We start from the raw sequence: 27,867 nt of genomic DNA on the forward strand, positions 1-27,867 counted from the left end.
TTGGCGGGCGTTTGTGAACCGCATATTTATTAAATATATAAAGGCTGGAGGTGTATTCTAATTAGTAATTATCATAGTCCATGTAAATTATTTTTGTGTCTAATTGGGCCCTGCTTTTGTTTTCCTTGAATAATATTACTGTTTCAAAAAAGTAAAAAAATAAAAATAAAAAACAAACAAACGGATTATCTATGTATATAAACCCTCTATATTTTTACCACTCAAAGATATACTTAAAACAAAGGAGAAAATAAATCTGTGCCAACAAATACTCGTTTTTTTAAATGTTTCTTGTTTTTAGCTTCAAGTATCTTTTTTTTTTTTTCAAGTATCAGTTTTTTCTCAATTTATATCTAACTAGTATTTTGACCCCCGGCGTTGCGGGGGGCTGTGAAACCATAGCCGAAGCTCAGATCTTGGTGATCAAGAGTCAATCGAATCTCAGAAACCGTAGCCGACCAAATGTCCAACCAACCGCCCGCACTAACATCTGAAACATCAAAATCCAACGCTAAAGTAACGTCCAACTATAAAAACTGAGCCTAATAGGCTAATACACAACAACATTTCAAAACATATATACAAACCAAAACACAAAAACAAAAACAAATGGCATTTCATCGAACAATATTTCATCAAACAGACAATGTGCACCAACACAAAAAGATATCTAGAACCCAGATTTGTGCTGTTTAAAATACATAGAAGAAGATTAAAGCTCAAGAGAATCTATGGTGACCAATCAGCCATATACATTATATAGTTAAAGAAATAGGAAATAGGTATAAACATCACAAACCTGCAAAATCCAATTTCCATCCCTATTCGACCAAGAACGCATGCAAGCAACCATATTTAAATAAGTATGCATACAAACTACAGACAACATCACACGTGTGTAAGACATACCGCAAATAAAGGATAGCTCCAAACTAATATGTTTGAAATAGGTATAACGTACAATTCTCTTCTGGTAAACCCTGAACCATAATCAAATCATGTCTGGGCGTCTGGCCTCCATCGTCATTGAGGGCTCATCGTCTGGTCAATTCCATAGATATTAAAGTAACTGTATGTTTCTGCCGTCGACCTCATTTGGTTGTTTGGGGTCACAACAGCCGCCGGAAACCTCTATGGAACCACTGCTAAGGCCACCCGTCACCGGAAATATCCAATCAAAGCCCTAATGTAAAAATAAAAACGAAAAGGAAAATGGAGCCAAAGACGTGGTCCAACATCACCGTCTTACCTCTGCCACCGCCGTCGCCTAGGGTTAAATGAAAGCCGGCAACGGCCATGGTCGGAAGAGAAAGAAGATTTCGGAGCCACGGACGTCAGAGTCATCACCTAGGATTCCAAAGTGGAAGAGAAAGCAGCAAATTGATTTTATGAAGATATAAAGTTACTCATAAAGAAGAAGAAGAAGACGACTTAAGCAAAGGAGAGACGTGTAAAGCCAAGGTAGTGTACGTGTCACGCAAAGAAGGCAAACAAAAAGCTACAATAAACTACAAATTACAATGCAATTGGGACAACTCTTTATACACCATTTTAAACAAACAGTAGAACTGTGAGTGAGTAGGGATTTCAAAAATAATATATATATAATAATATCATTTTCTATTCCAATATACTTAGTAACCTTTATTTTATGAAATGTTAGTATTTATTATGCGGTTTAGTTATTTAAACTATTATGTTTATTAAATAATATATTAAGCAAACAGAAAGAGAATGAATAATAATTATACTTACTTAAAACCATTACCCTTGATTTAAAAGAAGCTTTAATGAATTCATTTTTACTTAAGTGACGTCTAGATGGCATTTTAACTAAACAATTAGTTAAAACCACTACACATAGTCTTATAACTGTATAATATACTAGTTTATGAGCCCGTATGCGACATGGGTTAGAATAAATAAATTTATTCAACGACAAAACGATATAAAACACAAATAATGTGTTAAATTATTTCTATAAATATGTAATTTATAGTAGTTTTTTTAGATAGGCTTGCATGGTTTTCTAACTTTAAATTTTATGCTCTTCTTACCAATCTTATGAAATTCTCATTTTTATTTAACCCTTATATATATATATAGGAGATTTCAATTAAAAACCCCTTTGAGTTTTAAGAACTCGAAAGAACTCAGTGTAACGATTTTTTTTTTGAATTTTTTTACACATGCGTAATATATGTAAGTTACATACACGTAAAAAAATTACAGAATTTTTTACGCACCGAGTCGACTTTTTACACATGTGTAACAGACGTAAAAGTTAGTGTAACCAATTACATATTTATTCTCTCTCATACTTTGACTTTTTTGCCAGATTTAATCTCAACCACATATTCTAATCCATTTAATTAAATGTGTGGCTAGAATTGAGTTCTTAAGTTCTTAAAACTCAACATGGTTATATATATAGAAATTCATGAATCTCTAAATATTTTTTTATATACAACATTTATAGTTTTATATGTAACTTTATCGTTTCTATCTCTACACATATTTCATGACATCATTTTTATATTTATGTCCTTGACAACGGATATATGATATGAAATTGTACAAAAAAATACATGTAAATATCCATTTTGTATCTTTTGATTTTCTTTTCTTATATTATTTTAGTTCTCGAAGAATCTATCTAAGCTTTGATTTTAAGTTCTTCGTGTTCTGAGCATATTATAAAAATAACACATTAAGCAACCAAAATCAAGAAAAAAGTATCACATAATGTAACCAAATCAACATATATGATTCATTCTACTTTTTCGACCGGCTTTCGCTACCAATTGATTCGAGTTAAGCTAAATGTATCTATAATGAGTAAAATAAAGAAAAATATGAAATAAAATAATAAAACATGCCAGACAAATAGTACTTCATAATTAATATTATAATAAATATATTATTATTGAATATACACATTTTACATATATCTTTTATGGAGATAGTAAAAACTCTAAAGAACCACCAGATCAAGTTTAACCCGTTTCGCGCCAGACTAAATAAAGTCATTGTTGCAAAAGTACAAAATTAGATTTTAATATCAACTAAATTAAGGCAAAGCCTAGGGTCGATCACGGTCTTGTTTTTAGGTTAAAACATGAGCCAAACCGTTAGTAACGATTTTTTTATTATTTATAACTAAAACTGAAATGTTAAAATTTTAAAAAGAAACCAAATCAAACTGTTACTCACGGTTTGGTTCCTGTTTAGTTTTATGATTTTGCCTCGTTAGGAATTAACACAAGTTATCCTAAAGTAACCCTGAGTTAGATTGTGATGGTAGCAATAATTTGAATGAGTCAAGTAAGAAGTTAAATATTATATATCAAGTGTGCGGCCAGATAATAATTCAAAAATCATTTAGTTGTTTAGCAGCAAACTAATATGTTTATTGAAAGGATATAACATCCAAATAAAAATATATTCATTCTGAAGTTGCACAAAATCAATAAATACTAATAAAATACATCCAAACTTAAATAAAAAATAAAAAAATACAAATACACATTACATTAGCTTGAAGTTTAGAGTTTATTAAAAAAACATAGAGCTATGCGATACGTATACTTGGTTGGCAACTTAAAACAATTCATTCTATGTAGTGCCCACTTTTGACCCATTTACTTTCGAATAGATTGATTCGAGTTACATTTAATCAAATTATTAGAAAAAGTTTTTTTGTATTAGATACGTATGCCTTTTTAAACGAAGGTTTAGACAAATCTTCCATAGAAATTACATTAAAATTTAAAATTTGGAGAGCCTGACGCCAAGGTGAGTTAAAAAAAAGTCACAATCTTCAAAGAGGATTGCTCAATAAAAAAAATCTTAGGGATTTTATATTATCAACTTCAGTATACTATATCTAGATTAAAGCACGCGTTTTTTTTAATAAGTTTCGAAATTGATGAGTCCAGTTGACTTGCAATCACATTTTTCTAGTTATTGCATTTATAATAAATAGTGCATCAAACTTTTATTATACAAACAAAATTCAGCATATTTGTAATAAAAGCGGTGTTTTTTAAACTGAACCAGACATATCGGACCAACTGGGCAAAAAAACTGCAAAATAAAAAACTGGCTGGTTATTCGCGGACCCGAAAGACTTGCTTCGAAGCGGAAAAAACCAATCCATATAGTAGTAAATATTTTTAAAACTAAGCAATCATACACAATATTTCATGCATCGGCAATGACAAGTTTGATGGCAAATACATTTTATAACAGTTGGCTTCCTTATTGATTTATCAGTTGGCAACTTAAAATAATTCATTCTATATTGTAACAATTTTGACCCGTTTACTTTTAAATGGATTAATTCGAGTTACATTTAATCAAATTATTAGAAAAAAGTTTTTTGTGTTAGATACTTATGCCTTTTTAAATGAAGGTTTAGCCATACCTTCTATGGAAATTACAATAAAAATTAAAATTCGGAGAAGCCGACCCCAAAGTGTGTTAAAAAAAGTCACAATCTCCAAAGAGGTTTATTCAATGAGAATAAAAATTAAGAGCGATTTTATATATCAACTTTTGTATACTATATCTAGATTAAAGCACTAGTTATTTTAATAAGTTCCAAAATTGATGGGTCGAATTGACTTGCATTCACTTTTTTCTAGTTATTTTATTTATAAATAAATCGTGAATCGAATTTTATTATACAAACAAAATTCAACCTATTTGGCAGATTTGAGATAAAAACGGTGTTTTTAAAACTGAACCGAACTAACCGGACCAACTGGGCAAAAAAAACCAAAAAAAAAAAAAATCGGTTATTCGCGAACCCGAAAGACTTGCTTCGAAGCAGAAAAAACCAATCTAAATAAAATTAAATATTTTTAAACCTAAGCAACCATATATAATAATTCATGCACCGGCTAATGACAAATTTTATGGCAAATACATTTTATAGTGGTTGGCTTCATTATTGATTTTTTTAGTTGAGGGGATGGAATTATATAGTTTTCTTTTAACTTTAAGGTGCCAAGCGGCACAAAATGGTCTAATTAGATGCTAAGACTGCCCGCTATGGGCGCTATACAGAGGGTGCGGAACACCGCCGCCAGGCGACGTCGGTGGGGGCGCGAAGGGGAGAGGCGCCAAGAGGAAGACCGGCGCGGAAGGAAGGGTGGTGGGCCTCTCTTTCTTCATCTCTCACATACACACATACATATATATATATATACACACACACACACACACACACACACACATATATATATATATATATATATATATATTGGGGGCGCCCAAGGGGCATTAAACCATAGTGAGGCGGGCTTCGATGCCCCGTTTTCTACGAGACAATGACGTGGCGTTGATGTGGCACAGTGGAGGGGCTTCGAAGCCCCCCACCATAGCATACAGCCTAAGTGGCACAACAATATTTTTATTTATTATAATAGTATATATATAGCATATGAAAGAGTATCAATATAGAACTATTAATTATTTAAGAACTATAAGGAATTCTTAATAACTAACGTTTTTTTATAAAATTTTTTGTGTGCTAATATTATTTGAGTTTAGTTTTATTACTTTTTATTTTTATATTTATGATTATAATTATACAAATTAGTTTTTATACATATGTAAGTTTTTTATTACATAAAGTTTACACATATGTAAACTTGTGGTTTATATATGTAAATCAAAAATTTATATATCAAATATGATAAACTACTCTCTAATAATGTTATACTATATAAAAAAAAGTAAAAAAAAATATTTCGTTTATAAGAGTTCCTAAAAGTTCTTAACTTTTTTTGAGTTCTGAAATGAAACTAACACTATAAGTATAACATATAACATAAAACATATAATTGTTGTGAACTATATGGTGAACAGAATTATATTATGAATACATACTAAATGTTCATATATAATGTAGCACAACCACACTAATAGATTGATGATTGAACTGCAAAAATATAAAGTAACACGAACATAATTAAGGGTCCATATATGAATCTAATAAATGGGAGACAGGATGGATTAACACCATGGAGAGAGGCATGAGCAGCATGGACGTTGGACCTTATGTCGTCTATTTAGGTTATTAGGCTGAGGGGTGTGGGGGACGCGAGAGGGGGCGTTAGTGGGGGCGCCAGCCAATAATATTGTGACGTGTGGCAGAGAGAGAAACTTGATAAGATGGGTGTTGGTTGTGGTGCTCGCGCCCCGGGCCCTGGTGTGGAGGGGCGCGAGAGGGGGCGCGAGTGGTTTATTTTTTTATAAATGTATTAAAAAAACGTATTATTAAAAAAACAAGAAATTATTTAAAAAAACACACATTTTTTTGAAAATTCATAATAAAAAAAAACATACTAAAAATTAAACAAACAATAATATTTAATAATAAAACTAATCTAATACAAGATCATCTGGTCGCGACGCCCACAAATGTTCAACCAACTCATGTCGAAGATCCCCGTGTATCTCACGGCTCTTGATATTTGCTATGTTATGAAGTTTTTGTTGATCACTGATTGTGGACGGTTGTGGCGGAATGTCACCTTGGTAGTTTTGGCATATAGCTTTGCCCTCGTCTTCTAACGTCATGTTGTGTAGGATAAGACACGTGTAGACGACGTCCATTATCCTCTCCCGAGTCCAATAACGTATCGGGTTCGCCAGAACATAATATTGTTTTTTTATAGCTCCAAAAGCTCTTTCAATATCTTTTCTAGCAGACTCTTGCTTCTTCGTAAAATACTTCCGTTTGTCGGCGATTGGATCTGTAAAAGCTTGAACTAACACAGCCCATTCGTTGTAAATACCATCGACCAGATAGTACCCGTACTTGAAGAGTTCTCCATTTGCAACAAAAGATTGAGGTGGTTCAACCCCGTCGATAAGGTCGTTGATCAAATGTGACTGATCGATAACATTAAGGTCGTTATTTGACCTAGCAACACCAAAAAAAGCATGCCAAAACCAAAGATCCTGTGACACCGCCGCCTCAAGTATGAGGGTCGGCCCTTCATGATCACCACGGTGGAACTGACCTCGCCAGGCCGTTGGACACATAGCCCATCCAACATGCGTACAATCGATGCTACCTAGCATCCCAGGAAAACCATGTTTTTCTGCGTGCACCTCATATACGCGTTGGATGTCATACGTTGTAGGTTTACGCAGATATCTCCGAGCGTAAGTCGATATGACTCCTACGTAGAATATATATTACAAAATGTAATAAATATTTAATAAAAAGTAAAATTAATGTTTTTTACCTTGACAGAAAAAATGAAGGGATTCACGTGCAACCCTTTTCGACATCTGTAAATACTCATCCAAAGCGTCCGACGAGATGCCGAACGCTAATTGACGGATAGCAGCCGTGCATTTTTGAAGAGGGGTAAAACCGGGAAGACCCCTAGCATCCTCCCTTTGTTGAAAAAAGGGATACCGTGCCTCTAAATCACTCGCTATACGCGTGAACAATTGCCTGCTCATTCGAAAACGAGTTCGAAAATCCGACTCTGCGTATACCGGTTGAGGGCTAAAATAATGCCTCATCAAAGTATCGTTAGCACCCGATCGATCACGATCACGAGGTGGTGCTCTAACCCTCGGGAGTCGGGGTTGATGGGCTTGATTTTGCAAGAGATTGACCACGGTTGCGGTCAAAACTCCCCCTACATGAAGAAGCAAATCATCCTCTTCGGAGGAGTCGGAATCAGACGAGTACGACGACATTATTAAAAAAAAAAATTGGGACGATGGGTTGTTTTTGATATGGTAAAAATGGGTTGATTTAGGGGTATTATATAGGATTTTGTAAAGGTTTTTTTAAAAAAGTTTGAAAGAAATGGGTAATATATAGGAAGTGTTGTATAAAGAAATGGGTAAGTTTGGTTTTTTTTTGAAGTTGTGTGTATAAAATGGGTAATATATAGGAGTAAAAAATTTTTTTTTTTTTATTAAATAAAGAGCCAACGGCTCATTTTACCACTCCAACGTCTCTTTCACAATTCCCCAAGTCCCTTTACGCGCAACAGCTCCCGCGAGACCCCTTGCGCCTGCCTCTTTTTCCGCGCTCGCGCCCCTCTGGCGCCCCTCTCGCGCCTCGGTGGTGTGGTGCTCGCGCCCCGGGGCGCGAGCGGCTGGCCTCTTGCGCCCTTTCTCGCGCTCCACACCCCTCAGCCTTAGAGTTTGACATTGATTTTGATGTAGAAATAAGTTAAAAGATAAATAGAGAACGGGTCCTACTTTTTGAATTGTAAGTTATAATTTTATTTTGAATTATTTTATTTCTTTTTTTATCAGAATTATTTTATTTATAAGAAATTATAGAAGGGCTTGTTATTTATGAAAGATAGTAGCATCATCCAATAGAAAGGTGCTATGTGGAGATAGAATATAATGTTTTATTAGTACAGGTTCTTTTTGAATTATTTATTACAAAGAAATTTTAAGAATGCCTTTTATTTTTAAAAATTAATCAAATCAACTAATAAAAAAAGGTTATAATGTATTTCTTTAATAGTAGATATAGATTAGATTTAGCATATGAAATTTTTTTAAACTTCGAAAATGGTTGAAAAAATGTGAAAACTTGATATGAAGACAAGGTCACAACGATGATACTGGTCACTTGATAAACAAAAATTTAAAAACATAAATAGCTATAAAGCGGCATAACTTCAACATGAATAAAGACTTGGTAGAGTGGGCTTTAGTGATGGGCCTTGGTACTTTGGGTTGGGACAACCACCTTTACTGACATTTTAACATTTAGATATGCAAGCCCAAGCTCCGTGTCCTTGCTTGCTTTTTGATTTTATTTTTGTTTTTGAACGGCAAACCTTACGCAAACTACACACCTCATCACTATCATTCAAACATCTGCAAACAACCCCCCCCCCCCTCCCCCCCCAAACAAAGTTGGAGAAAAAAGAAAACAGTTTTGTATACGAAGTCTTATGTTTGAAAACTGTAATATATATTGCTCTTCTTGACTTAAACAGACTTAAATTTCCTGTTATGTATTCTAGTGTTTTTCATAGGCGCCATTTTGATACAGATGTCGTGCTTAAATAAAAAACAGGTATTTATTAAGCTTAAATACCTATAACTAGTACCGGTAAGTAAGGTCGTTTTCATAGGGAATCAGCGGAAAGTGCAAGTTTGATTCATGATTTTTTAATTAATAAACTAAACGGACAGACGATGCCAAACGGTTTGAATGATTTAATTATTAAAACACAATTACTCTTTGATTATAAAACAATAGTAGAGAGAATAACCAGTCTCCAGGTTTCAGGTTTTGAAGTAAGATGAACAAGTAATTAAACTGATTGGGAAATATTTTTGTTTGAACAAATAAACCAAAAGACCAAATATTTGGCTATGCTGATTATCAGAGCTTAATCCGAGTGATTGGCACGGGTAAATAATGATCTAATTTATTATCAGTTTTAGGTTTTGACGAATGAAATTAATGTTATGGTTAACGATAAACGGGTCCATGCCGATAAGAACTCAATCCTAAATGTTGATGACAAGAAATCAATTAACTAATAAATCTTTAAAACAATATTCAACTACGAAAAACTGTTTAAGCACACAAACAAAAGAAAAGATTCGAGTAACCGAATGATTAATTAAATCCAAAGTTAAGGTTTAAAGTTCCAAAAATACCAAAATACAACTCAACCCTACACCAGAGATGGTTACGAGATCTGTAGCTTTGCATCTTCATCTTCAATAGCTCGATTATGGTGTGGAATGATGAAAGCATAAATGATTATGGTGATTGGTAGGTTTTATAACGGTGTATGATGCTCCCAAAATCGCCCCCCCCCCCCCCCCCCAAGTGGTAATGTATGAAGAATGTTAGTTTAGGGCTTTATGGGCTTAATATATGGAAGAAAAATCAAGAAAACTAAAATTCCCGTTAGACTTGGCTGTAGCCTACGGCTGGCCACCGTAAGGTTATGGCTGCTAGGGATGAGCAAATTCGGTACAGGTACCGGTTGGTACTGGTATCGATACTGATTTGGTACCGTCGGTACCAAATCGGTGCCAAAGTTTTGAGTTTCGGTACCGGTACCGGTATTTCCTGAATTTTTTACCTTTGTTACCGGTACCAAAAATTTACGATTTTCGGGACCGAAATTTTTGGGACCAGGACCGGTCGGTACCGGTACGGTACCAATCTCATCCCTAATTGCTGCTACAGTACCAGAAAACTGTTTTCCTCGTAAAATCTTCATTGTAACTCCGCTTTCCTTCCCGTTTTCGGCTACGTCTTCGTATTTCAATTCTCTATCACCTCATATATCATCGCTTCTATTTCCACTCCATCATAAATGCTCCAACTTAGTTTATTTAAGCTTCGATCACCTACAATCATAAAAATAATCAGAGTACTTGTGTTCGGTACATATAAACAATGAAAGCACACCATATTAAGCACTTAGAACACGTTCCTTCACCCACACATCACTCGTTTAAATTTTAAACGAGCCTAGAGTGATTTGTAATCATAAACCTTTTGAACGTTTGACAAAAAGGGGTAGCGACGTAGCTTGTTGCCCGCTTGCCTTCTGTTTCGATGTAATCCAAAAGACATTAAAATTATAAAAAAAAAGAACCTGAGCGTTCTGGTTTGAAACGGAAAACAGTTGTTGAGATTAACCGATTGAACGTTTGACAAAACCTTTTTAATATTCGGCTTCAGTTATTTACTTGAAGAGACAAACACATTTGTTTGGAAGGGTTTGAAAGGTCCTGGGTTTCAATCACAAAGACGACAAGAATTAAAAAGATCACGGTTAAAAAAAAAGGAAACATGTCATTTCAAAATCTAATTGAATAAGACCCCATGCGCCATGGTCCTTTTGCTGGATACCAAATGAATAGACGTTTTGATGAAATACGCTTTTGATTTTCTTGTAATCTTATGGCACCTAGAACACCCTCCCCATATATGATAATATTTAATAATTAACCATATTTTCACATGGTTATTATGTGTGAATTGTATTATTACTTTAGTTCCATTACAAATTTAAATGATATAAATCAAAAGTAAAAAAAAAAGAAAAAAACACATTATTTAATTATTTTCCTTTTGCTTCCTTTTGACATTTTAAGACAATACTATTTGAATATAAACTTAGGTGTTTTAAAGATGAGAGGCGTAATTGCATCTACGTTGTTGCTTCTTTTAGAGTCACAATATAAACTACTCTAAACAAATGCAGAAAAGCAAAGAACGGATGAAAAGTATTTATTTTCGTTATTTTTCTTCTTAAGGTAAACTTTATTAACCCAGTCGAAAATGGTCAAACGGAACAAATACTACTACAACACACAAAACTAACATAATTACGTAAGGGTGAAGTTACACCAATCTAACCCATATATAGATTAGTTTTATATATTTTTCAAACCAAAGAATACTTTAAACTTTTACGTCTACTAAATAAAATTTATTTTCGTTATTCTATTTGAATAACAAATATTTTTCATCATAAAATCCCCAAAATTTTGCATTTACAAGGATTTGTCACCTCACTTTTGTAAATGAAGGCACCTTACCACTAGACCCTTAGGCCATCTAACTTGTAACACATACCACTACTCATTTTTTTTAATACTTTCTAATGAAAATAAAATACCTGTATAATTTTTTATTTTGTTAATGTAATAAATCTTTTGGTGATATGTTTTAGTTGATTAATGTAGCTACAAGAATCACCTTGTATAGAATTTGGTATAACACCATATAGCTAGAAGCTCGTTAGAAGGGGTCCAAAACCAAATGTTTGATTTCTATAAAACATGCTTGATTATTGACCGATTAGAGTTTGAACTCAATACATTTTTGTTTTAATCATTATTCGATAAGAGTTTGGACAAATACTTTGGTGGTTAGGTGCTTGAAAGACCTTCAAGAGTACTTGTATGGTGGTCCTTTAGGCAACCTTATGAGGCCTTATAACAAAACCCTGCTTGTCCCATTAGTGAGCTTATGTTGTCTCCTTGCCACATCTTATGCCAAGTTTCATGCATTTATCAGATACGGTTAAAGTTCGTATGCCCCATTAGCAGACTACCTAGAAACAAAAGAATTCCTATAAAACCACCTGAAAATCCGAGGTTCGGGCGTCTTAGCCTTAGACCCCTTCTAACGACCTTGTATGACGTTTTACGGCTTTCAGATACAAGACAAAGTGTGCGTGGTCCATCTCTTAAATTGTGGTTCTTATCCTAGTAGCGTTTGCGAATTAGGTGAATCCTTCTAGTAACACTTAACTCGATCTTTCCTTCTTCCTAAGTGACAAATTTATAATATTTTATGACTAAAAGCATATAAAAAATTATTAGATGCAGCCACGAGGGTTAAATCATGTTAAGTATTTAATCATATATCAAAATTTATGATTGGGTTAATTACACCTACTTTGTCATATATCTCAAAGTAAACCACTCTTTTCTTTTTGTCCTTGTTTCTCTATCATTCTTTCACCAACAAATATGGGATTTCAACATGCTAACAAAAGGAAAAAACCGGCACCGGACCATCCCGTGGAGTGGAGAAGGTACCGAGGGGTGAGGCGGCGGCCTTGGGGCAGGTTTGCGGCTGAAGTAACCGATCCGGTAAAGAAACGAAAGAGAATATGGTTGGGGACTTATGATACACCGGAGGAAGCAGCTTTGGCTTATGATAAAGCAGCTTTTAAACTTTTAGGTTCACGAGCCAAGGTTAACTTCCCGCTTTTAATCGGCATAGATGATTCACAAGCTGTTGTGACTGCTAGACAGTTGGTTTTATCCTCTGGCAAGACGACAGGTGGTGATGGTGCATCTGCATCACTACTGTCGCCAGAATCGCCAACGATCACCAACGAAGGTGATCATGGCAGTACTAGAGTGGAGTTGTGTGTTGATCATGACTTGAATCATGTGGAGTTTCAAATGGGTATCGATCTTGACATGCTGTGGAACTTCGATGTAACGACACCTGATGATTTTCTTTTTCCTTAGATGCTTTTCTTCTTAGGCTAGCAGTGCAGTTTGTTGCCCATTTGCCTTTCATATTGATGTAAAAAGAAAAAAATCTATGTATATTGGTACTTCATGGTTTATTTAGTTTTGTATGTATAAGATCCATGTAAAAGAAGTTACTGAATGGGATAAACTTTGGTATATATATATTTTGTTAACATATCTTTTCTAGTATTTGTTAACCACTTCAACAAAATAGGCATAACAATATATGGAAGGGTGGTGGGAGTGGTAAGGAGATGTGAGGGATGGACATGGTGGCAACACTATGGAACACTTATCCACGCGGTGTGGTGAAAGATGGATGAAATTGAGGAGTACTACCAAACAAGCTCTTTGTACAACCGAAAAAAGTGAGGGATGGTTAAGGATGCGAAATATGAGTATTTTTCCATTATTGTTTATGGTTAGTTAGGTATGGATGGAAAACTCTAATATGATGAGACATAATGTTAGGCCTTTATTATAGGGTTTATATGACCCATTGAGTCTATTCTCATATGGAACATAAAGCTTCTAAACAATAATTGATCCAAGTGAGGAAGTATGAATCCGGATTCTTTCAAGAACAGGAAGAGAAAAAAACTTTTGTTCCAATGGAGATATACTCATCTCTAACCAGTTAGTTACTTTGTGATATAAATATTAGATGGTGATTAGTCTCTTGTTTCTAGGTTTCTCTTTATCATGTGTATGATCATAGTTTATTATTTCAATCCCTGTACACTATGTTATATATATTGCTTACAATCAAACATGGAAAGTTGATTATCCAAAAAACTCAATAGCAAAATTGTTTGATCTTCATTAGATCAGAGCTTCTAGAATATCGAGCCACTGCAGAAGCCCCTTGTATTTAAAAGCAACTACATAACATTGAAGAAAAATCGATGGCAGTTCCAATAAGACCATGCAACAACATAAAAGAATGTGTTTGCATCATAAACATAACCAAAAGTCGGCATACAAATAGAAACTTGATGGTGAGAGCTTCTTAAGTGAAGACATCAAATTGGTCTATTAGCAAGAATATAATGCCACCAACAAACAACACAATCGTGAAACACCGTTGATATGGGAAACACAATAACAAAATCAATGACCTCAACAGTACATACGCTGGATCTTCTTCACAATATGGGTGGATTTTAAACATTCTCTAAAGATGAAAAAACCAGAAAAGTAATCCTAATAGATATCAATCTCTACTCCACAACACTAAAGTGTGTTCTTAGACGACGACATTTTCTTCGTATCCTAATGTTACGAGTCTCTGAAGCTGAATCGAATATTTGCATAGTAACTAAAACAAATTAGGCAAAATTAAAGCCTAAAGTACCCTTGTTGTTTCGTTTCACGTTCGATTCAATAACAATCATTTGATTTCGTTATTTGATTTGCAATTCCTTTGGTGTTCGTTAACAACAAATGCATAGAGACTAACGAAACGGTAGCGGCCAATAGCCATTTGGGACCATTTTGATGGTTGCAATTAGGTATTTAGACCCGTACGGTTTGGTTATACTTGTTTTTATAGCACATGTGACATGACACTAAGGAGAAACCTAAACTTGTATATATCATCATGCTATGTTAGCATCATAATGATGGTCATCAAATACGTCAAATATTGCTGCTGTTGAGGGCTCTTTTCATTTATTGTTGATAACAATATATTCAACTTCAACATGACCGATAGTTACTTTTTAGTGTTGGGTTAATGTGGTCCATTTTAAACTCAATTAACATCTGACTGACGTCTGGCCCGAAGGTTGCTTTCTAAGTTAATTATTATTTATTTCTTAATTAATATTTATCTTGTGCTGGCTGATTAGTTTCGTATGGATCAAGGATATTTTATACGGAGTATAACTTTTTCTAACATATGTTATGATCCTTCATGTGGCATGTATCACATATAATATTTCTAAAATTTATTGTTATTTTTCAAAAGTAATATGCTGTGATAAATAACTTGTTATTTTTCAAAAGTAATGCGTTGTGATAAATAACTTTCGAGTTAATTTTTAGTAATAGTCTATAAATGGATAAAGAAACAATAATTCGCAAAGGAGTCCCCTACCACGATGAATCATATAAAGTTATAAATGTAGCTTTCAACTTTTAATGAATTATTCCAAAATTCAGAAATAAATTATATTTTAATAAAACTTGTAACGAATAAGATTTGGTGATTCCTATTAAGTTTTAAAGGCTGTAACAATGCAACGCCACTCCTTTCCTGCCAATATGTTAAAATTATGCTCATACATCTTATTCGTAGCATTCCAAGGTATGTATTAAATGTAAGATGAGAAAACAAATTTTGTTAGATATTTTAGTGTAATTGGATTAACTTATGGATCTCTATAACAGTGAAACGCCACTCCTTTCCTGTTAAGATGTTATAGTTATGCTCATAAGGCATGCATCTTATTCGTAACATTCCAAGGTATTAAATGTAAGATGTAAAAACAAATTATGTAAGATGTTTAGTATAATTTGATACTTGTAGACGAATGTAATCATCCTATACATTAAATAAGTTTGGAGGTGTGGGATGCACAATTATTTGAGTTTATTATGATGCTATAGGAGCGAAACACCTAACCAACGGGTGTTAAAAAGAGGGTAATGCCCACGGTAGCTGGGTCTAAGGGCCACAACCTCTGGCGGGGTCCAAGATGGGGTAAGTTTATTGTCATGTTTATATCCTAAGTTAAAAAATGATTATTTTTATGAATTTGAATTTTAAAATGTTAATTGCTAAAGGTAGTTACCAACAATGTTTTCATAATCGGATCGGACACCAAATTGGACGGGTTACCGGTTCACCGGTTCAACCGGTCGGACCGGCTGAACCCAAAAATTCTGGAAAAAAATGTTAAATGAAAGAATGCAGAGAAATTTCATAATTAACCGGTTCACCGGTCCGACCGGTTGAACCAGTCCGATTCTCCAGTCTGACCGGTGAACCGGTTCGGACCGTCCGTTTTTTAAGAAGCGAGTGAACTACACCAAACTGGACCGGTCGGGTGACCGAATCCCGGACTGACCGGCCGAACCGGTCCAGTTTTAAAAACATTGGTTACCAAATCCTAATCTGCAAAGGTCATGTCATTCATTTGGTTGAAGATACGCTCTATCTCTGGTTCTCGAATTCACTCTCAAATTACCTGCCCGATCTTGTCTTGTCTGAGTTTTATCGTGTTGATTTATTTGGAGAACCACCAAATAAGTTATGTTTGAAAGTGTAAACAACTCTTGGATAATCCGAGTTATGAATTCCAAAATTCTCAAACAGATTACATACTTAGAATGATATTACCAGTATAACATATCTTGTGCGTGAATCACTAATAATATTGACTCTGTTCAACAAATGTTATAAATACAACCCGAGTGTATAATTAAGAGGGGCAGTATAAGACAATTTGTTGGTAAGTAAAACAACGTTCTGGCTCAGCAATTGTTCAACCTATAACCATATATAACTACATTAAATAGTTTATTAGTATTGTTTGAATGCAACTAGTTTACTGAGAAAGTAAAAGGTAATTAGATCTAATCAATGAAACCTTATTAGTTCTAATAATATGTTGGTTATTGATAATATTCAAATTTAATTCTTCAAAGTCGAAATTGAATTCAATAAGATGTATGTTGTGCAATGTTAATCAATAAGATGTATGTGTTACTATAACTGGACCACGTATCTACTTCGTGTTATGTTGCATCGGTAGTTCGGCAAAACATTAGTAGTTGGTGCAAGGTTAACCAAATGTTTGTCTTCTAGGATAGAGACTTGTTCAAGCTCCACAAGACAATACTAAAAGACAAGGTTCAAAACAGTATATAATGTGCGTTTATAGTAATTACTTATTGGCGTATTTGGATGCCTAGGAACAAAGTTTAATTTTCATACAAAGAAGTCAAGGTGGGAAAAACTAGAGAAATCAAGTTATTTAGTTTTTTATGGCTCAAATATAGATCTAATTAAACACATATATCTTCTTCAGAATGATTGATATGCGATTTCTCTTTCTTGTAATTAATCTGTAGTTTTACTTCTGTTGTGTTGCTTGTCCTTGATTTTACTTGGGTTTTTTTGAATAAAGTAATTTTCCTTGATTTTATTTAACTAATAATCCATATGATATTTTTACAAATCCATAGCATGCTATCTATTGAACAAAAGACAAGGCTACTTTTCTTGCGGCTTGTGCTAGTTGCAATAAATCTGGTGGGTGCTCCTTCCATATAGCTACAACCCCACATAGCATAGGCCATAGAGTGCTATAGCTTATTTGATGCAACTTCCTAGTGGGGGGTCGTACACACGCGTTCAACGCCCTCCCCGTCTACCGCCTTGATCAACTTGCTCTCTCTTACCCAAGGCCTATTGGCTAATCGGTACCAAGTTGCTGAATAAGGCTTTACCTTTTCTAGGTAAGGGTTCGAATCCTAATCGCGGGTTTTCCTCCCCACCCTTATCCCATCTCACAAAACCTGTCCTCACAGTGCTTTCAAGTAGTTTCATGACTTCATCTCCAATGCAGCTCTTGTAGGTCACACTAAAGGGTCACCCTTTGGAGATATATAAAGTTGATATATAAAAAGGTTTTTAGTTTTTATTTATGATGGATTAATTTTTCATTAATTAAACTTTCATGCAAATAGTGAGATAACGAAATACCGATATTTTGTAATCTTTCCCAAAATAATTTCCAAAAGATGTTTTTGTAGGCCCAACTACTAATTAAGTACGAAAATGAGGCATGTAAGATATAAAATAAAAGATAAATACGAGACACAAGAGTAGATCTTAATCACGTGTTTAACACTAAAGAAATTAGACAACTTATAAACCAAATGTTAGGCCTATGATCACTGCGATTCAAAATATAAGATAAACCGGAGATACACTAATTTAAGTTATAGGACAACTATTTTCGTTAATTATTCTAGAGGAGTCCGTTGTTTAGGGTTCGATTTGAATAATTGTATGGTTTCGCAAAACAAAACTACGTATGGCTAAACATTTGTGTGGTATTTAAATGTATTCACCATTGAATACACTACGTGATTATTATGTACGTCTTCCCTATAACTAAATATAATTAACGTTTTAGTTAGAAATTTTAATCGTACGTATATTTGCCGATAAATGTGTATTCAGTAATAAATACACTATCAAAAACCAAGAGAAATTCACTGGTGAATCATATTCTAAATTTACTTGTTTTGTTTTGGGTTGATTACCAAAATTGTCACCTCTTCAAGAATTTATAATGACAGCTAAAAAGTGATAGTTTTCCAACTTTTCAAAAGTTTTTGGTATCTCTCGTCTAAATCGAGCTCTCTCTCGATCTAGTACTTTTATAACAACTATATTGTTTAAAATTGCTTGTGGGCTAAAAAGGCTAAAATAAAAATAAAATGTACTGATGGCAAGGTAACTTAAATAAATAAATTGCACCCTTTCTGACCATTTGAACTGTCTAATCCGACCAAAATAAAATTATCACTTGGAAACTGAAATAGTACGTGAATAACAAGATCTTACTTTTATAATATCATGCATGGAATATAAAAAACATTCTTGATATTCAAATAAATAAAATAACCTACCAAATTTCATAAATCATAACCTAAAGCAAAAGAAAATCATCATCTGTCAATGTATCCATACGAAAATCCCAAAACGAGTCATGATCAGTTCCTACTTCCGTGGCCCTAGCGGTGGTTGCGGATGGCGGTTCCATCACTGGAAACCGAAGCTCCTCGGGTGGGTCAACCAGGAAGATGGACCACAAGGATGAATCACTGTCGCTAGTGATATTAGGTGCCTGGTCAACCAGGTTGTTCAATGAGAAGTCATTAGGTGTTAATGTGTACAAAGTGTCATGATCATTTTCCACCTTGTTCACTGTTGCATCCGTGGCGGTCATCGATTGCTTCTCCGTGTGACTCTTCTTTCGAATCCCATTTTCGATAGAAGAAGAAGAAGAAGAAAATAAAGACATTGGAACCTTATTATCACAACCTATTAAGAGAGGGAAGTTAACCTTAGCACGAGAACCATGGAACTTAAAAGCCGCTCTATCATAAGCCAATGCAGCTTGCTCGGGTGTGTCAAAAGTACCAAGCCATAACCTAGCCTTTTTCTTCTCCGGGTTCCTTATCTCGGCCGTGAACTTCCCCCACGGCCGTCGTCTAACTCCTCTATACCGCCTCCACTCCACCTCTCGGGTTTCTTTATCATGTGACAACGGCCTTTTATTCTTCTTGACTTCATGTTCCATGTTAGTTGCTTCGTGTTTGCTTGATTGAATGAAACTCGTGCAAAAAACCGGTTCACAACCCATGTCTTCTGATCCTTACTCGTCTCGTTCCTCACTTTTTTGTGGTTCCAAGTTTTATACGCGAGTAATATGACCAATTTCTATTTTTGGCCTGCCTTCAATGTCATGCAACCACAAAGATTAAAGAAGCTTTATATATAAATATATAGGATTGAATATCCACTGTTTATAAGTTATAACACACAAGGCTACATGTATATATACCAATATCACCTCTACTGTACACCAAATATTTGGTCCCCGAATTTTTAACATGTGAGTGGAAATGGCCTATTGAATAAGAAAAATAGATAAAATAAAGCACGTGGATGTCACATCATTATTGAAATGCAAATTACCGAAAAGGACACCTAACCTACGTTTATTTTCCATTTGTGATCCCATGTGTTTTTTCTTGTCTAACGTAAGAAGTTCTTATGCATTTTCTAAATAGATAATTGTATAGTTGGCATTTTATACCTACACGTTAACACTTACCATTCAAAAACTATTTTAGGAATTGCACAAATTTAAACCTTCCATTTTTTTATTATTTTTTTAGTCTTAAGCAAAAGAAACTTTGGATAGGTTCTTTGTCTATTAATTTTATAATTTTAAATGTATTTACTATTTAGCAAATACCAAGTGAGGAAGGGGCGTAAACGGGTATGACCATGTGGGTATAATTGTTATGTCAAACAGGCATTAAGGTATATTGCCACCGCCTGTTTGACATCTAAATTGGTTACCGAAGTGTCAAATATCACCATTAGGGTGGGGTCATTTTCAATAAAAAAATTATACCTTACAAATGCATAATATATATATTTCATTGTTATTTTTTAAACGCACTTTCTACAACCATGTTCTCTATTTAATTTTATTTATGTTTTCCTATTTTGATTTTTTTATTTGAATTGTGTATATTTTTTAAATTTAAATAAACATTTAGTTATTTTGTGTGTTTAATTGTTTATTTTTGTGTTTCTAAAAAAAAAGATTAAGGATATTTAAAAGAAATTTTATGGAAACAAGATGTTTTACGGTAGTGAAGAATATAAATAGTAACATACTTTTATAGTTAGCAATAAAGGCCAAACTCCTTTAGGCTGAGGGATGTGGGGCTTCAACGGGGGCGCTAGAGCCCCTCCGCTCGCGCCCCCAGGCGCTAACACCACACCACCGGGGCGCTAGCACGAAAAATGATGCAGGCGTGATGGGGTTAGCGGCAGAAGAGAGAGGCTGAGGGCATAGGGGAGTGTGCAAAGAGACGTTGGATGATATAAAGAGCCGTTGGGCTCTTATTTAATTAAAAAAAAAACGTTTTTTTTCCTATATAAAACCCCATTTCACCCATATCAATCACCACAACTTCAAACATTAACCCAAAATAAACTCATCTTCCCAACATTTTTTTAAAAAAATGGCTGGAAATTGGTACCCCAACCTTGATTCAGATTATATTGACGACGATTTATGGTCGTCACCGCACCAACCGATGTTTTATTCGGAGCCGCAAGAATCATTCGGCTTTCAACCATCCAACACACAACCGTCTCCTAACTTTGTTGTTCCGGAGACACAAGAATCACACGGTGAAGCTACGGGACCAAGAAGACACGTCCACCGGAAAAAACAAGTTGAAACGGACGGGTCGGGACCGGCTTCGACTCCGAGGACGAAACGGAAAACCACTCCGTGGTCATCGGATGAGAAGGAAGCCTTGTGTCGGGCTTGGATAGTCATTTCTAAGGATCGGCGTTGCGGTAATTGTTTTAACGTTTTTAAAAATGATTTTTAATAAAAAAGTTAAATAAAAAAGTTAAATAGAAATCTAATTTATTTATTCATTTTGCAGCAGACTACCAAAAGAGCAAGATTTTTTGGAGAAAGGTTAGGGAGACGTTCTATACGCTCGTTGGGAGTACAGAGCGGAACGCTGATATGATTTCGGGTTGGTGGTCCGAAATCAGAAAATTTGTCGGCTTGTTTACTAATCTTTTCAACAGGAACAGCGGTCGTATGAGACCAAGTGACAGTGATGATTTTGCGGTTTACAATTTCACGGTCGAAGAGTGGAAGCAGGAGTGTTTGCGGAGGTATGGGACGGTGAAGACGTGGGACGATTTAAAGTTGTGGGAGAGGTTGAAAAGGTGTTCCAAGTGGGTTGAGCTGGTGGCGCCGGACGTTGATTCGGAAGTACGGCCGAAACGGACTAAAACTAGTTCGTCTGGAGCGTATAGCACTTCAATTGGGTCGGATTGCCGCGTTGGATTCGACCTAAACATTGCGGAGGAGGAAACGTCTTCACCGCCGAGGAGGCGGCCATTGGGAAGGGACGCCAAGGGGAAAAAACCGGCTGAGGGGGAAGCCGTAAACATCGCCAATCTTGTTGAATCCCTCAATAAATTCAACAAAACCATGGAGGTGGTCTCTAATGACAAAAAAGAAAAAAGTCGAATGAGAGATTTGGACTTCCTTACTAGAGACTTCAGTAACCTAAATCCGGTCGATCAAATGCTAATGGAAAAGCAAAAGGAACGTATCCGAAAGAGGTTGATCGAAGAAGACCAAGCCGAAGAATAAGAATAATGTTTTTTTTTAGTACTTTAATTTTTATTTTATTTTTAGATATTAATGTGTGTTTTTTTTAATAATTTATGAGTTTTTTTAATAATACGTTGTTTGAATATATTTATAAAAAAATAAAAAAAAAAATCGCTGGAGCCCCTGCTGGAGCCCTCCACACCAGGGCCAGGGGCTCCAACGGGGGCTCCAACACCCCCCTTATCCAGTTTCTCTCTCTGCCACACGTCATAATATTATTGGCTGGAGCCCCCACTAAAGCCCCCATTAGAGCCTCCCACACCCCTCAGCCTTATAATTAAGCTGTTTTTTTGTTAGCAACGAAATACTAGAGATGGTAGTATTCTTACTCTTATTTTAATATTCTTATTTTTTTCAAACCTAGATTATAATTCGATCTCTTTTTATTGCATCAATGTATTTTAATTAATTAGTATTTGTTATACCAATGTATGTATTAAACCAATGACAATTTCCCATGAAAATATAGCAAGGGTGGAAAACTGGAAACGAGGCTTTTACATATTTCTGTTGGATTTCCCATGAAAACATAGAACGGAAAACTAGAAATTAATGGAGGGTAGTAACGTATTTCTGATTAAATTTTCTTGTTTTTCTTCTTCTTCAAAAACAAAAAATATATTTTATTACTATTCTCCCGTGGTACAAAAATAAATTTTACGTATTAAAATCAATAACTTTAATGTATCACTCGGTTCAGATAAAATAACATAGCAAATTTTTGGTACCGGTACCGTACCGGTCCCGAAAACTCAAAACCTTGGTACCGATTCGGTACCGATGTCGGTACCCAATCGGTACTGATTTCGGTTCGGTACCGGTACCAATTGGTACCATATCGATTTTTGCTCATCCCTACTCCAAAGCACCCAAAGCACCCGGGGGGCGGTGTTCCCAGCTCTTTGGGGGCGCTTGGGGATGGGAAGCGCTCGACTACGCATAATCTAAGCTACCGCTAATTATCATTGTTCATGAGTTTTAAACAGGGAAATCCTTTCTAACTTTATATGTTTCTTTTAATTTTTTCTTTAAGCATGTAAATCTTTTTTTTTTCGAACGACAACTTTCATTAAACAAGCCAAACTAGCAAGAAGTTAAGGCCGACAAAACAACACAACAAAAGGAAACACTTAGAAAGAAAAATTACACCATTCTCTCCAAAATAAGTTTTTGAACAACGATCTGTTCTTTATCCAAAGAAACGCCAAAGATTTAACGTCTTCAATCACCTTATCAACCGAGCTCTCCTTAGTTTCAAAGATAGTTTGGTTCCTTGCTTTCCATATGCACCAACATGTAGTCATCATAATACCTTGTAGAACATTTTTCTTTTTGTTGCAAAGAGGAGCCGTTTTATGAATTATAAGAAGATCACGAACCACGAATGTGAAAATGGGAGGGATCTTACACCAAGAGCCAATACACTACCAAACGCGATTTGCCATCTGACATGAGAGAAGCAAGTGATTTGTATTTTCCGGGCCTTCCTCACAGAATGAGCAGATGGTCGTGTTGACCGGTATGTTTCTAAACGCAAGAACTTCCCCGAGTCGGTATCCGATCCATCTCAGTTTTCCACATAAAAATATTTATTTTTTTTAGGATCCAATTGTTCCAACCCATTATAAATGAACCGCTAAACCAAAAGTATTAAACAAAACCTTTTTCATAGACGCCACCGAAAAATCTCCCGAAGAGTCAGCGGTCCGAACCCATTTGTGTAGTTGATTCGAAAGGTTTACATGTTGTAGTAAATTTTATAAATCAACTAATTCATTTCTTTCGTCTCCGCTCAAAGACTTTCTTTTCCATTTCCACTTCCAAGAACGAATCCTCTCGTCAAAGCAATCCACAACATAACAATTTTTATAGCCCACATTAGCAAAAAGGTCTGGAAAAGCATCCTTGAGAGGTTCTGATATCAACCACGTGTCAATCCAGAACCTTATTCTTCTACCATTACCAAGATTACCTTTAACAAGATTACCTTTAACAAGATTACCAAGTTTTAGACTAGAAACAGCCAAATGGTTCTCCAACTTTGCAATTGTCTTCCAAACCCCGATGAAGCGCTTAGCATGAGAAAGAATTGGCCAAGATCTAATTGAGCTATGAATTGACATGATCACTTTTCGCCATAAGGCATCATCTTCGAGCTTATATCACCAATACCATTTTGATAACAAAGCAATGTTTGAGTCGCGGAGAGGAGAGAGACCAAGACCACCAGCTTTCGATTGGCGTACTAACCCGGTCCCAACTTACCCAACATATCTTATTTCTGCCCGAGTTACAACCCCAAAAAACATTCCTCCTTTTTGCTTCGAGTTGCTCAATGATCTTTTGTGGAGCTTTATATAAAGAAAAGAAATACGTAGGTATAGATTCCATTATCGATTTTAAGAGAGTAAGCCTTCAACCTATAGAAAGCGAGGTTGATTTCCAAACGGCTAGACGTTTGTTAAAAGTGTCCAAAATCGAAGACTAGTTTGCAATCCAATTTATGTTAGCTCCTACCATGAGACCTAAGTAGGGAAAGGGAAGTTTGGTTGGATTACAACCCAAAAGATCTGCCATATCAGAAGCCTCCCCATCATCCACCTCAATTTCCAATTAATTTTGATTTACAAAAATTAATTTGTAAACCAGAAATAAGAAAGAAACATCTTAGAATACATTTCATGTTAAGAACATTTCTTTGATTCCAATCACCAGTGATTAACGCATCGTCCGCGTAAAAAAGGTGTGTAATAACCGGCCCGTTATGGTAAACAATCTATACCCTGACTCTATGTATTTTTACTTAAATTTATATAAGCAATTAAGTATCCCAAATAAGGTTGTTTGTCTGCTTCTTGGTGTTAGGCCCCGTTTTGTTTTTGTTAAGTCTTTTGTATTGGAATGTATGTTTTGGGCTTTGTATTTATGTTTTAGTTGTATTTGGGACCAAGGCTTTGTAAAGAAGCCCATTGGGTATTATGAAATGAAAATATCATTCTCATGCTTGCTTCCTATAAATAGGAAGCATGCCATGAGAACACAAGCTTTTTGGTTCAATCTTTCTCACTCTATCTCTCTATCACTCTTACTCTAGAAAACCGATATAACTCTCATAGATCCGAGACCAAAGGTAGCTTGGTGTGATATTCCGCTAGCACCAAGTTTGGTTGATCCAAGACACGTTGTTAGATCCGACCCTGTTGGGACCTACAATTGGTATCAGAGTGGGTTTGAATCAACTGATTCAACTTTGTTCTTGATATTCGAGTTCTATTCCGCTATTACCCGAACCGAGACGTTAATTCCGTTGAAGTTTTGAAAATAAAGTTTGGTGTTTGAAAATAAAGTTTGAAGATTAGGAAAATAAAGTTGCTCGAAGTTCATCTTGGGTAGGTAGATCTGGATACTCAGTCGTTTAAAGGCTCGTTTGAATATTCTTATGAAGTTTAATGGAGGTTTTGATGAAGAAATATGAAGGCTTCGCATCTCAGATCTGAAATTTGTGTGACCTGGTACAATATCACCATCATATATTATTCACTATCATCATATTCGATTTTGAAAGTAGCCGGATCCTACTCTTCCGGTGACCTCCACAGCCGGTGACGACGACGATCCTTCCAACCGTCTTTCTCTTCTAGATCTCCGGCAATGTAACATGAAGATAAAATGGAAGCCAGTTGCACCATGTTTTTCGGCAGCAGCTGTTGCGAACGGTGGTTGTGGCGCAGGGCCGACAACCCGAAAACAGGTGGCGGCGGTGTTTGAAGACGAATTTGGCGGATATTCGCCGGTTATGTCATGGTAGTTCAAGATGATATGGGTAATGGTGACTGTTACGGTAGTTCATGGTGGTGAATGGCGGGGGTCGCATGTTGATGATGGCATCTTGGTGAACGGATTGGGTGGCTGACCACACGGTGGTCCTGAGACGGCTGGCGGGGAGGTGGCGTTTCTGGCAGGGGGCGGCGTCAGTGACCAAGGAGATGGTGGTTAAAATGTTGCTAGGGTTTCTGCCTCTGTCTTCATCCCTGGTAATTTTTTAATTCTCCTTTCTGGGCTTGGGCTGAAAGTGAAGTAGCTTGGGCCTAGGGTGTTGCTAATGGATCAGGCTGTCATGTGATTGTGGGCTTTGCTGAATTTTTTTTCCCTCAATCACTATTCTATGGGCCATGATGGGATTATTTTCGGATTGACCAAACTGAAGTAAGTCAAATTAGTTTGGGTTTCATTATTATTGGACCGTGTTCAAAGCCTATTATTTATATGTTATTTTCAAGGCGTTCGAGAATTGGATCCTGAAAACGTGGGCTACGAGCATTCGAGATGCTTATTTATTAAGGTGATAATTTTTAAACAAGTTGGATTTAATAGAGAATTAAATTGTTTAAGCTCTCAACCTAAAAATATGGGATACGAGTATCTAGGATTCTTATTTATTAGGGGTGAGTTACTTAAATAATTTCATTCACGGAAATAATAAGCTTTGTCATTTGATCGTTGTCCCCGGTATTTCGTCAAGCTCTTCTGAACCTATATTGCTTAAGATCTGAGATGGATAAAGAAGCCAGAACGTCTTCATGAATGAATTAGGTGAATTATACCTTGAGGGGGTGATTGAAGAAGCTTCAGTTATCGGGTTGATTTGCGAAAATGCGAGACACGGATTCGATGATGTTTTGAGATCACAGGTCAAGGGGGTGATTGTAAGGCCAAAAATGTGACTTGCGATATCAAAGTACGAAACCCGTTATATATTTACGGTCAAGTTAATAATTAAAGTGGGCGAGAAATCCGAACACGAGACGAGAGCTTCGGTGCACGCGTTTAACTTTAACGGGAGAAAGCTTCTAGATAGAATTTGTTTTGCTCTAAGCATGTCCTTGTTGGCTACATTTTAGTGTGTGTTTTGTAGTGTGTAATCAACCACCCAAGGGGAGCTCACCTTGGGTGGGATCAGTTCGTTTAATGCTATAAATTTTTTGTTACCGGTTATGGCGTCGTTCAATATTATCTTTATATATTTGTTCGATCGTTTGTTTATACCACACCCGTCTTGAGAAAAATTATCAATAACAAAACCGTTCGTTGTCGGATCCGGTTTCGGGACCTACAATTGGTATCCGAGCAAAACTAATCAAACTCGCTCCTCAACCAGTGAGACGGATTTCAAACCAAAAAGGGATAAGAAAACGAAGAAACCTTTTTGGCTAACCCAAAGAGAAAAGAAAAGGTTAGCAAAGGGTTCGGAAGCTGAAAAGCCCAAGAACCCTTCAAATGTTTTCAGCAAGAAAAGAACCGAAGACTTTGTGGTTAGGCCCAAACCAAAGCGAAGGCAATCCAACAAACCTTTTCAAAACCGAGGAAATTACAATTCAAGTTCCTCGAGGGATTGCTCTTCAGATTATGATTCACCAAAAGATTATATTATTTTCAAGAATCATAAAATTAAACTTGGTGATTTTCTGTTTAATTTTCCCGAGACAACTAAGTCTCGGGATCCCTCTACTAACTAGCTGTTCTTGTGTGTAGGGTCAGCCAGGAAGGCCTGTTAACAGTATCTGGTACTTGGACAGTGGCTGCACCCGACACATGACAGGAGATGAGTCACTGCTGTTTGATGTTTAACCATTCGACGGCGGACATGTCTCCTTTGCCGGTGATGTAGGAGGGGAAATAACAAAACAGGGCAAGGTCTCAAACGGAACCCTAACTTTCGAGGATGTCAATCTTGTGGAACAGCTCAATCACAATCTGCTCAGTGTCTCCTAAATCTATGATAAGCATTTTTCCACCCTCTTTACAGAAAATGAGTGTCTTATTCTCAAACCAGGTTTTAAAGTCCGGATGAATGGGTTTTGATGCATAC

General features: G+C 35.7%; 1 protein-coding gene across 1 annotated transcript; it reads right to left on the reverse strand.

The window, feature by feature from the left end:
• Nucleotides 1-18,642: 18,642 nt before the first annotated feature.
• LOC143600755 (uncharacterized) lies at nucleotides 18,643-19,463 on the reverse strand. The gene has a single exon (XM_077078349.1). The coding sequence runs from the start codon at nucleotides 19,413-19,415 to the stop codon at nucleotides 18,699-18,701; it is 717 nt and encodes a 238-aa protein (XP_076934464.1). The 5' UTR covers nucleotides 19,416-19,463; the 3' UTR covers nucleotides 18,643-18,698.
• Between the last annotated feature and the right edge of the window lie 8,404 nt (nucleotides 19,464-27,867).

Source organism: Bidens hawaiensis, unplaced genomic scaffold (genome assembly GCF_021521415.1).
Source record: "Bidens hawaiensis isolate Kalapana, Puna unplaced genomic scaffold, B.hawaiensis_p1.1 tig00054865_1, whole genome shotgun sequence".
Lineage (NCBI taxonomy): Eukaryota > Viridiplantae > Streptophyta > Magnoliopsida > Asterales > Asteraceae > Bidens > Bidens hawaiensis.